Raw genomic sequence first — 13,447 nt, forward strand, 5'->3', positions numbered from 1 at the left:
ATGTAAAACCTAAGAGGGCTTGAAAAGGAATTCTAGAAAAAATAATATAGAGTTTAACACAGCTTCTTGCTGTTTGCTGGCGGCTTGCCACAGCTCCTTTAAGAGAGGTTTTTCTAATTCTGCCATAGCAGAAAAAAAAAGCCATGTGGTTTTAAAACGTGGCTTTCTGGGCCATGCTGCCAGCATGAACTCTGGCTATGTAGCATTTGAATGGCATTTGTGGGCTTGGATGTTTGTGTGTCCACTTGGGGTCTGGAGGAAAGTAACTGAGACCATGCCCATGGCTCAGCGCTCTCCGCCAGGGTAGGCAGCAGGATCAGGTCTACTGGGTGTGCACAAGCAGGAGAGCATGTCAGATTCCTGCCACCATACACAGAGATATTTCCAGGCCAAGCAGTGTGCTGCATGACAGATTTAGCTATTACTCCAATAAAAAGGGTTCATTTGCTGCACACTCAATCTCAGAATTAATGTGTTGAGTGCAGCTCCTACCAGACCTGGCAGTAATGTTACGTTCACCATTTTAAAAGTGGAGAGAGGCAGAGCCAGCATCCAGAACAGCTGCAACCGAGCTGCTTACCATTTTAAAAGGTCTTCAAGACAGTAAATAATTACAGATAACCAGTAAGGACAGATTCAGACATAAAAGAACTCCAAATGGTTCACAGTGTTGCATAAATGTATGTAGGCTTGGGAGCGAGAAGAAAAAGAGTACAGAGAGTTGGAAAAGAAGTAAATCATTTTTTTAAAGAAAGTCTTTAAAGAGACAAAGTACAGACAGTCATAGATTAAAAGGAGTAAAGAAAAATAAGCTATGTAAAGATGAACTATACACAGAGTCTGAATTATGCATATTATGGTGTTTTCTTTGAATTTTTTGACTGTGAAGGAGCTAAGTACAGAGAGACATTTCATTGTTTGGGCTGTTAAGCTAAACCAACATGTATATTATAAAGATATCATGACTTCCAAATTTGGGTCTAAGGATATGCTTGTTGCCTTGGAAAAGAGGTTCTTCTCTTGTTTCCACAGAAGATAAAATCCTGTGGATTGCTTCCAGACCAATACGGTTTCATGGACTAAGACCTCCTGAAAGGTTGCCTTAAACACCCCTCAAAAATTACTTTGCCCAGTAAACAGCAGGAAGAAGTTTGGACAGACTGCGCCCATATTCACAAATATTATTTGTAAATGTTTCTTCACATTTAAAGAGGGATATGATATAGATATGAATAATTTGCATTGGTATGGATCTTGGTTTATTGATATAAATATAACATTTTGTTTTATGTATATTTCTGTTCTTGATTAAGGTATTGTTATGGTGTAGCTCATTTAAAAACGTAATATATAATTAAGAAATACAGGTATATAATCATTTATAATAGTCAAGCTTGTAGCCATGTTAGTTAGATTATCTAGATGTATAGAGAAATATTAGTTATTCTTCAAATCTTTCAGAGACCTTCAGAATATGGCATTTAAAATGTTTTAATAACTTAGGATTTTTCATGATAATGAGACACATCTGCTCCTGGCAGCACCAAGCTACTTCAAGAAGATAGGCATCAAAGAAGCTCCTTATGGAGTTGGTTAGCCATTTGGGCAAGAAACTGCTTTTGCGTGGGCTACTTGATGACCCGGACATGCAGGACCCACAGAGAAATGACTGCTGAACTTGCCTGAAGGTGAGATGATCTTTCAGGGTTCCTGCTTCATGAAAGATTCTGTGAGACATTCTTCAGGATACAAAAAAAAGTGACTGGCAAACTGCCAATATAGGCAGAACTGTCTTTGAAATTTCCTGCTTTGTGGAAAAGTCTGCTGGACACTATGGGCCTGTAGGCTGAAGATGGATGCCCCAATGGTACAAAAGAACTTAGGGTGACTGTCCAGGTAGTGGGATGTCTCTGCCATTTCTAGAGTTTTGGAAGTTGCTTGCAATGTACTGCCTGTTTACTTAAGTAATATTATATCCTTCTGGAGTCTTTGATCGAGTTGAAGAATTTATAGTTATAGTTTTCTTTAGTTATGATAAAAGATAAAGTATATATATTGTAACTGTAATTTTTGCTTGATACCTGTTTCATTATATGTAATTTTTCTATGTTAAAGTCAAAACCTTCTTTTTTATTTAAACAGAAAAGGGGAGGTGATGTGGAAGTCCCTCTGTGTGCTGTGATTACCATTAACGAAAAAAGAAACTGTCTTGGCCTGTTAATAGGGCAGAACTTAGGTAGGCAGGAAAAACGACTGAATGCTGGGAGAAGGAAGGCAGAGACGAGAAGCCATGGAGCTGCCATCACCAGAGACAGACATGCTGAGACTTTGCTGACAGACCATGACCTCATGGTGATACACAGATTAATGGAGATGGGTTAAATTAGTATGTAATATTAGCCAATAAGAAGCTAGAGCTAATTGGCCAAGCAGTGATTTAATTACTACAGTTTCTGTGTGATTATTTCAGGGCTAAGCTAGCCAGGCAGCCAGGACAAAAGTGGGCCTTCCTTCTACACCTTGGTGAGAAATACTATTTGCTTTTTTTAGCCTAATACATCATGGAATCAATGATCATCTGTTTTCTGATTTTCAAATTTTATCTTAATATGTATGTATGAGTATTTTTCTGCACATGTGTATGAGCAACATGTGTATTCCTGGTGCCTGTGGAGACTAGAAGAGGGCATCAGATACCCTGGAACAGATAGTTGTGAATCACTATGTGCTACTGAGATCAGAACCTGAGTCTTCTGTGAGAGGAGCAAATACTCTTAACAGCTAAGTCATCTCTCCACCCAAATTTTCTGATTTTAACTATAGCTATCATTAGATATTTAGACTAATTATTTTGATTGCAACTATAGTATAAAGATTAATTCAGCCAAATTACCTGTATATTTTATGATACACATTATATATACAGTAACAATTTCTCCATCATATATAGCTCAACCATTTGATATTTCAAAGAAAGTATAAAAGTTCAACATAGGGTTATAAATAATATCTATAGTTATATAGTTTTTAAAAATGCAAATATTCACTTGAATTTTTATTTGCTTATAGTATATGATAGGCATGATTATATAATTCTCAATGTGTTCTTCATAAAGAGCTTCCTCTTTAATGTAACTATGAACATAAATGTTTTTCAGTGAGTATCACTGGACTTGTTTTCTTATTTGTTTTTTTAAACTTAACTCTCATGTTTTGGTCATTTTTCAAATCATGTTTACCTGTGATTCTTTTTCTGGTGGTCTATTACCTTCAGAGTATTTCTAAAGCATCAGTAACTTCTAGGTCTCTTGGTTTCCATACCATAAAATCTAGAATTATCTAGCCCTTTCCAAATCTTGGGACTAGAAGGAATTCCTTTGTATGTGGGTCTGACAGGTGCTTGGCTTCTCATTATGTGGCTCAGGATAGCCCAATATTCACTGTATAATTTCAGCTGGGCTCAAACTCAAAATTCTTCTGACTTAACCCCTTGAGTACTAGAATTACAGACATGTAACACCATGGCTAATATTTTTTCCAAATCTCTCAAATTAATTATATCATGTAGTCAAGATAGAGCCTGACTATATTAGAATCATAAAATAATACAATCTATTTTTACAATGAATTAGCTTTTATGATACAAGGTATAAATTAATGAAAAGAATATCACTGTTGTTCTTCACCTCAACTGGACAGATGTCTTTAAAAAGCCATTATAGAAGAGAAGGACAGAAAGCAAAAGGGAGGACGAGGAAGAGTGCTATGAATTTCAAACTTTTAAATATGATATGGCTATTACACACATGAGCTGCGATAATCGCATTAGACCAGCACAAGATTAAGTCAATCCAAAGACTCCACCATGGAATAAGGAGGGGATCCTGTGGCCCAGTTCCCAGCTGAGAAGCTATAGGTAGACAGCTATTGTCACGTTTCTTTAGGTATATGGATGACCCAACACCCATGTATATATGGGTAACATGAATTAGACTCTAGATTTAAGGAAAAAAAGGATAAAAGGAGGATATTAAATAGGGAGATGTGCAGGAGGCAGCTAGTGGTTAAACCCTTAGTATAATTCTTCAGGCCTTGTTAAAGATGGTGACTTTCAACATCCTAGAACTTTCCAAGTAGGCTAGGGTGACTGGTCAGAGAGCCCCAGGGATCCTTAGCACTGTGGCTGCAAGCATACTACCAGGCCTGGCTTACTTATGAATGCTCTGGGGATCAAACTTAGGTCTTCAAGCTTTTACAGAATATACTGTACTAACTGAATGTTTCCAGATCTTTCTCTCCATGGTCACTGTTTCTGTCCTATTACAGTTGGATTTTTTTGATATTTTAAAACATCAGGAATATTTCTTTATCAATTAAACACTGATGATTTTTCCCTTCAAAGCACTCATTTAGACTAAAAGTTTAGCAAAGGAACCTTAGGCAAACAGCCTTGGGACTCATCTGGCAAGATTAAAAGCTTGTTGGCACATGTCATGGGGATCAAGAATTGTTAGCTACTCTGGGCTATACAGCAAATTCCCAAACAACCCTGTTAAAACAAAACAAAACGAAACAAAAAAAAAAAAAAAAAGAAAAAAAAGAAAAAAGAAGGAAGAAAAAACACAAACAAAATACTACAACAAAAGAAAAATGAAACCTTTGGGTTCTTAGGCTTTTCTAGAATTAAACTAATGAGGAGACACTGGATTTTCTTCTGAAATATTATTCTTAATCACTGGACCCTTTAGCTTTTGTTTCTGCAGTACAGATTTTTTTCAACACGTGGCCCAGATTGTTTTTGAACACATGATGCTCCAACTCAACCTGAGTACTGGGATAACAGCTGTGTACTACTATGTCTGGCTCTCACTAGATCCTTTTAGTTATCTTTGAGCATCATGAGATTTTCCTAGAAGAGCCTAGAAACTAGCAATTTGCTCACAAAGACAGCAGAGGGTTTTTAAAACAGCATGCACTATCTTAACATGTGCTCCTAGGGACGAAATAAGCATGATAATTTCACTTCCATGTCAAGCCTGTAGCAACATATATTCATCTTACATGAGTTTAGAATGAATACAATTACATTTATATGCAAGGAAATTCACAAGTAGAAATGAAAATTATTTCCAAGCCAAAGTAGATAGAATGTTTCTATATTAATATATATTAATATCAAGCAGGAACAGTGTTCTGTATGATTTAGAATTTCAATCCCATGATCTTTGTGCATTATTTAAACTGTAGCAGACATAATTACCTGGGGAACTATTTTAAATGAAATATTTTAAATTAGATTTTAATGAAAGAAAATCATATACATGATTAAATATGAATCACATAATAGTGTTAGATTAGTAACAAAAAAGAACAAACCGTTGCTTTTCCTCTACTTATTTCCATTTCTTTTCTTCAAAAATAACTATTTTAACTCTTAGATGTTTCTGCATTGATTTTTCTAATCATAATTTATGCTTCCTTTTATATATCTTTTTTTGTAGTGTTGGGGATCAAACTTAAAGCTCTGGGCATGCTAGGCAACACTCTACAACTGAACCAAATCTCCAGTCCTCTGTAATAGCTCTTGATGGACTTCCCATCAATACATACACACCCTTTCTCTCTTCAAGCTTCCCAATGTTACATTATCATTTCTTGTCAACCAAGTGCTTATATTACAGGTACAGTATAACTTTTGACTATTTTATTTCTCATGGGGTTTAGAATGAATTCAGTTTTAATTTCAAAATAAAATGTAAGTACTAACTCACCCCAGCCTTGGAAAAAAATCTCTAGCACACATTCACACACACCAGGTATTTGCTCTTTTTTGGACATTCAGCACACTCCATCCTTGGGCATTTCCTGTTTATTTCATCTGGTTACCCCCTCCATTTAGCAGTTAGAAACTTCCTGGCTGTCCATAATGCATAAAACGTCCTAATCATTCACAGCAGATCATATATATTACCCTCCCACTCCACAAGGACAGCACCATTCCATTTACATTCTTGTCCTTCCACGTGTCAACTGTATTTTCTCAAGGTTTGTAACTTCTGTATTTTACTCTGGAACCGAAATTAAGTATTCCCTTTAAAGAAGAAAGCCGTGTTTGGTCCATTTGCATTACTATCAGTTTGCATTACTAGCAGAGAACAGTTCCTTTCTTTGCCTCCTTTCTTTGGCTCTAATGTCTCTTTGACAGGGACATCTTCTCACACTCCCACCATCTGTTCAAAATCCCGCTGTCACATTTGGCAATGGGGACAAGCTTTCCTGTAGTCTGGCTCTGACCCAGTTTCAATGTATCCTCTTGTGGGAGAAAGAGACACATACTTTTCAGGTCACATTCATGGTATATCAGGCCTCTGATTTAATGACAGTCCAATATTCTCAGAATGTAAGTTGGATGTAAATCTGTGTTCTTGAAAACCTTTTTTTTTTTTCCTTTCTCAAAATGCAATCTGTGCCCTCTGTCATATCCCAAGATTCGCCAGGGATTTACTGAAGCGTATTCCTTAGATACGTCCTTGGGCCTTAGTTTCTCTGCTTCTGGAACGTCTTTGCTCTTAACAGACCAGGGGAGCTTTCCCACCTCCAAACCCCGGGCAGGGGAGGCAGGGTGCAGGTCGCGCGCTCTCTCGAGTCTGCTCGTTCTTCACGCGCGTCCCGGCGGCGCCGCGAGCGGGGCGGCCTGGGCGGAGGCCATCTTGCGGGTCCCCGGAGGCCGGCCAGGCAGGCGCGGCTCTAAATGTGTACCTGCAGGCGGATGTTGAGGATCACCGAGCCGGCGATGTAGAAGTACGGGAAGTTCATGCGCAGCTGCCAGGCCAGCTCGAAGAAGGCGAGCAGGGTCCGGGAGAGCCCCTTGCAGAAGACACCGTACGGGGTGGCGGCCGCGGGGCCCAGGGCCGTGAGCGCCAGGGCGGACGGGACGTCGGCGGGGGCCATGGTGCTGTCCCACCCGGCCGAGGGTCTCCGCAGCTCCGCGCGGTGCCGAGCAGGGTCGGGCCGCGGCCCGGACGACTTGGCCACCCGTTCCCCGCTACCCTGGCAGCGGCCTCCGGACCCTCCGCGCCCTCCGGCCGCTCTCTCCCTAGCGGCGCTGGGCTGCGTGAGCTCCGCCCCTTCCTGTCAGCTTCCCGAGGAAGGTCCGCTGCAGGCAGTTATGTAACTTGTAGGGGCAGCTGCGCAGAGATAGCTGTCGCTTTAAAGGAAAGAGCTCAGTGAGCTGATGCAATTCAGCCAACAGTACACATGTTTTTTTTTTTTTTTTTTGTAAGGATCAAAGGTAGATTAAAATGAATTCGTCTGCTCCGTGATCCTGTAGCATTCACTCTGATACTAAAGACAAGATGTTCCCCGTACACAAGCTGATACAGGCAGTCTGCATTTATAGCATGCTGTAACTGTGAAAAGTCACCATATTAGGTTATGAATTTATCTGTGTATTAGGACGATATAGATTGCTAGTTATAAGCAAAAATATATTCGTCCTTTCACTGTGTGTGTATATCTATATATGGTGTGTCTCCACTTAATGTAAACCCATAAAAAGTTCAGATTAGGTATAAAATCCAGCTTTTTGCATGGAAATGTACTAGTGAAAAACCTAAAGTAGGCTCTAATGATGAGAACACTATTATCTATTTTCATATCTTTGGTACCTTTATAGAAATATGTGTCTTCATTAGTCACAATGTTTTATGTGGTGCACTTTCATTGCGTTTTTGAGTAATCCCTTCGTTTAGCTACATGCATGTATGTTGGTTGCTGATCATGACTTTCACAATACAGTGTAGTTTTAAAATTCAGTGTTAAAATGCTCCATATCTAACCCTGAACTGCATGTATATGTTATATATTCAAAGCCTTCCTGTGCTCTAAATAGTGTCAGGTCGAAAGGACACTCTAATCCCCCAAACTTCAAAGGGAAGTTCAAATATCCAAAAACGAACTCAACCTGGACTGTAGGAGGCTTTTTGGTGGTTAGATAAAAGCCAGCATTCCTCCAGGAACTTGTGAAGTGGGTTCCTATCTGCCAAAGGGGGTCATTTCCCTTACCTCTTGCCAATAGGACATTTAGCTCTCTTGTTAACACAATCTTCTGGGCCCCATCAGCATATCAAGGTCCTTAGCCTGATCCCTCAATCCCTACTCACAGTACTTATACATTTCAAAACCCACATGCCCATCTCCTAGTCCTTCCTTCTCTCCATTGCTATTCTCACTATGCCTTATAACCAATATTCTTAGATGGTTAAGAAGAAGAAAGGAAGAAAGAAGAAAGGAAAGAAAGGAAAGGAAGAAAGAAAGAAAGAAACACAATAATCCTTCCAAATGTTTTCGACAAATTCAATATTACTCTAATACAAAACCGAGATAAAGCTACATCAAATAAAGAAAATTGCAGACCAATAAACATGATGAACAAAGATCACAAAGATGCTATAATCTTTATGACAAGGTTTGATATAGAAAAAAGATCATCTGCCACAACCAAGTTGGGTTTATCCTGGAGATGCAGAGATAGATCAACATACATAAGTCAATAGTGTAATAAATTATATCAGTGGACATAAAGACAACCATAAAATCCTCCCAATAGATGTAGTAAAGATCTTTGAAAAATCCAACATGACTTTATGATAAAAATCCTGGGGAGAACAGGCCTGGAGAGAAATGCAAAGAAAGGAAGCACATGTGGATATGGTGAGTCTATCATTAGACTAGTTATTCTAATTTTGATCCATTTATATAAGCAAATTTACTGTGTTTGTACAGTGTTGAAATCGCAGGAAAAATTTAAACCTTGATCCCGTGAATTGCAGATTATTTTAAAAAATTATTTTAAAACTGATTGGACCCAAACCAGTAGCTTCACCAAAGCTTTAAATATGAGGAATATTTTTGACAAACAATGATAAAAAACTGAATAGTATGAAGGGCATGAAAGGTGCTTTCACTTTTAATTATCTACAAGAGAAACACATTTGAGAAGATAGAACAATAATTCTCCTATGAGGCATGTGTGTGTGTGCCTCTGTATAAGTACACAAGTGCACAGTTTTAAACAAAGTTACACATAGTTACAAGCTCTTGAAGGAGTATTAGTTTCCTCGGTTCCCAAGAAAACACTCTGAATAAAATGCTTGTTGAATATATTTTATTAACAGAAAACCAAAGTTGTATAACAAAAATAATGGAGAAATTAAAAGTGTTTACAAATGTTGAAACAGACTATGTCCTTATTTGCATGCTAGCAAACAAGAATACAGTTTCAATCCAAAATCAACCATGAAGTCCATTATCTATAGGAGGGTCAAAGAGTATGTGAACAACAGTTAATTTGAGCAGTTATGGGAATGTACTATTTGCAGAAAGATAGGATTGAGTTCACTAATACACTGTAGTGCTGTTTGCTTGACATTGGTCATGGAATTGTAAAGAATAACTAACTATACCCACAATTCAAGGGCACATATAAAAAAAGTAGATATATTGAAGGGGAGGCAGGGAAGATGATTTATCTGGTAAGAAAATCTTTACAACCATTGGGATCTAAGTTGAAATCCACAGAACTCATAAGAAACAGTGGTGTAGGAGGGTCTTCTGTCTATGTGTTACTTTCATTGGTTAAATCAAGATGCTGCCTTGGCCTTTTTATAGGCCAGTCCTTAGGTGGGTGGAGTAGATAAAACAGAATTCTGGGAGGAAGAATGCAGTGTGGCAGATGCTATAGCTCTCCTCTCCAAGATGGATGCTGGTTAGACTCATGCTGGTAAGCCAGAGTCAAGCGCAATACAGAGTATTGGAGATGGGTTAAACAAATATGTAAGAGTTAGACAATAAGAGGCTAAAAATAATGGGACAGGCAGTGTTTAAATGAATATAATTTGTCTGTTGTTATTTTGAGGTATAAGCTAGCCAGGCGGCTGGGAGCTGGGCAGCAGGAAGCAGCCTGCCGCTTCTCCTTCTACAACAAAACAGGGCATGATGGTGTGTGTCTGTAACACCAGCGCTGTGGGGGATGGGAAGTGGAGACTGGAGAATCCCTGAGGCTTGCTGGCCACCAGCTCTGCTCCAGGCTCAGTGAGATATCCTAGCTCAAGGAAATGGGACAGAGTTATATAGGTGAAGACACCTGACATCCTCTACAGTCTTTGCTTTGTGGAGCATGTACACTATCACATATGAGTGTATATACTGCACATACATCTTTGTGTACATGTTTTGATTGTGACTTTTATGGTTGTGAACATAGAAGAGACTGCTCTGGTGAGTGAGTATGAAAGCAATTTGACTAGAAAGACCAACATGAAGGACACAACTGCTTCTCATATGTGACTGTCCTCAGTCTAGACACTTCACACTCACTTCACACTCACATAGGACTGTCCTCACTGTGGACACTTCACACTCACATAGGACTGTCCTCACTGTGGACACTTCACACTCACTTCACACTCACATAGGACTGTCCTCACTGTGGACACTTCACACTCACATGGGACTGTCCTCACTGTGGACACTTCACACTCACATGGGACTGTCCTCACTGTGGACACTTCACACTCACATGGGACTGTCCTCACTGTGGACACTTCACACTCACATGGGACTGTCCTCACTGTGGACACTTCACATTCACATTTGACTGTCCTCACTGTGGATACTTAAAACTCTGCACTATGTCCCTGCTCTGTGCTTTGGGATTAATCTACTTCTTGTGCAAGCAGCCTAGGAAGATGTGGCTCCACACAAAGGATGACAGTATCCAAGCATCACAGTCCACATGAACAGCCTGCAGTAGTGACCTCCTGTCTCTTTAAATTAAGGTGCTAAGAGCCGGGCAGTTGGCTCTTAATCCCAGCACTCGGGAGGCAGAGGCAGGTGGATCTCTGTGAGTTCAAGGACAACCTGGTCTACCAGAGCTAGTTCCAGGACAGGCTCCAAAGCTACAGAGAAACCGTGTCTTGAAAAACAAAAAACAAACAAAAAGTTGAGATGCTATGAAATATTATCATTATTGTGTAAAAGTAAAGGCAGACCATTTCAGTCACAGAATTAATCATGTTCATCATCAATCTCCTCAAATACAGAAAAAGCATCCTGGGAGGGGAAATCATGCCAGTTCTGTTTATTCTTAGCACCTAAAAATGAAAACAAAATAGTGTCAAAATATTTTATAGAATTAATAAATGGATGAAGGAGTGATTGAATTATGTGAGGGCTGTCAACATGATAGCAAATAAGCACGTTATGAAATCTCTGTGTAGCATAAATTTTTGTTTCTGTTTTCATTTGCTTCACTCTGAGGTTGAAAACTTATATAAACAGAAGCATTTCTCAGAACAAAGTCTAGCTATTATACAATTTTCAGTGAAATGTTAGTAGATTATTAAAACACCAGAGGTATTAACTGCAGCATGCAGAAACACCAAAGTAAATGGCATTTGTAAAAATATAGTAGTTTTTGAAAACCATATAAAAGATTTTAATGAAATCTCCTATACTTTTCAACTGTGGGTAATGTTACTATCATTACATTTCCTAATACTTATTTTGTTTGCAAAATGCCACTTAACATTATAAAATCTAATTAGTACAAAGAATTTTTTCCTTATTTTTTTATTTTTATGAGTGTTGATTAAACCCAGGCTCTCATACATGACTGAAACATAATCTTCCACTGAGCTACAATGAAGCCCTACCAGCATCCTTTCTCAACTGTTACTTTTGTATGTTTTTTCCTAACATTTCTAAAAGCTTTTTAAGTGTGCATATTGTATGATTATAGAAGTGAAGCAACAAAATCTATACTTCAATGAATATTTTCCCTGCCACCATCCAATTCCTGAATGGCTATTTTCAAAATTAGACCTAATGCTCATAATGTTCCATTATAGTACAAAATGCAAGGATATACTTGTTGACACAAAATATTCACCAAGAAAATAGAAAACAAGATATATGAGGTCTCAAACAGATTCATGATCAAAATATTCATGGACTATGCTACTCTTAACATTGAATTTATAAACACATGAATTACACCTTTGCTAAGTCACCTGCGCTGGGGATAGAGACTATGCTTGTTCTGTAGCTCTGTGTTTGTTGCTTTGTCTCTTGAATATGGGTTAATCGTTTTGCGAAGGAGTGCCTTACATGAAATCAGTAGGAGTTTGGGATCTTTTCCTACGACTGTGTCAGAGACTTTCACGGCAATCTTGTCGCTATTAATACAGTTGCAGTTTTGAATCTGAACAAAGCAACTTGGCCTACAGAGTCCAGCAGCTACAGCTATTCCAGTAGAACCTCAAATGTTTTCTGTCTAGAGTGGAAGGTGGAGAAGAGGGGCTCAGGGAAGCTCCTGGGCTGGAGTTACTGCCTCCCATGGATACAAGCTTTGTCACTTTCCCTAAAGGTCTAGAAGCTCTTGTACTAGCATTTTCTCCGCACTGCCCCACCCTCAATGTGTTTTGCATTTCTCTTTGTCTTCTGGCTTTTTTGTTATGGGGAAAGAACCATCCCATGAGGACCTTTCTGTGTTCAGGTATGTTAGTGCTTCTGTTCTAGAAATTTTGTCACTTTCTTTGTTCACTATTGCTCCAATTTTCACTTATAATCCATCTTTCACATACAGTAACCTTTGCTTTTCCTTCAATCTAAACATTTTTGTTAGTGTTATGTTTATATAGGGTCTTACCAACCAGCCCAGTTTCCTTCAGTGCTGAGTCACATGTACTAATGTGCACCAGTAGACCAAGTTCACTAAAATTTTTGACATGTTTTTCTGATGTCTTATTTTGATGCTTCTCTTTTATGTTATTGATTCTTTGACTATTCATTAAGTCTTGAAGAATATTATGACCCATAGTTCCATTCCCTACTTGACTGGGGTATGTATTGTTCTTTATATGCCTCTATGCCTACAGTGACTTTACAGGAGCAAATGTCAGTACCAACTGGAGAGAAATGAATAGTGCCTAGTGCTCATACTGGTGAAGGAATCAGATGCATTAATGAAGGTAGGAGATGTGGATAATGAAAAGGATTCTTGTACAAATGAATTCATGTAAACTTATTGTCTGCTTTGTAACAGAATAGGAATTATCCATATCTATATACATGTTTGAATAAGATAGTCCCAACTCTTTAGAATATTTACATTACTATTGCATCAATTAAAAATGAAAGCAATTTTATACCATCTCCTAACAACTATCATATTATTAATTGTAACTGAAATGCACAATGAATTTTAAGAAAATGATAAACCTGAACATTTAAGTCAGAAATGTAAGGCGTTATGATGTAAAACTGCATATTTATGAACTATCATATATTAGTTTATGCATTATGTTATACATGCATATATGACCTTATAAAAAGTAAAATTATTAATCTTCTCATTCCCAGGTATTTGAATAACAACTAAATAACT

General features: G+C 38.4%; 1 protein-coding gene across 1 annotated transcript; it reads right to left on the reverse strand.

Annotated features, from left to right (window-relative positions):
- Window positions 1–5,689: 5,689 nt before the first annotated feature.
- Smim10l1 (small integral membrane protein 10 like 1) lies at window positions 5,690–7,120 on the reverse strand. The gene has a single exon (XM_038318764.1). It carries the CDS (start codon window positions 6,949–6,951, stop codon window positions 6,748–6,750), a length of 204 nt encoding a protein of 67 aa, XP_038174692.1. The 5' UTR covers window positions 6,952–7,120; the 3' UTR covers window positions 5,690–6,747.
- Between the last annotated feature and the right edge of the window lie 6,327 nt (window positions 7,121–13,447).

The sequence above is a fragment of the Arvicola amphibius genome, chromosome 2 (genome assembly GCF_903992535.2).
Source record: "Arvicola amphibius chromosome 2, mArvAmp1.2, whole genome shotgun sequence".
Classification (NCBI taxonomy): Eukaryota; Metazoa; Chordata; class Mammalia; order Rodentia; family Cricetidae; genus Arvicola; species Arvicola amphibius.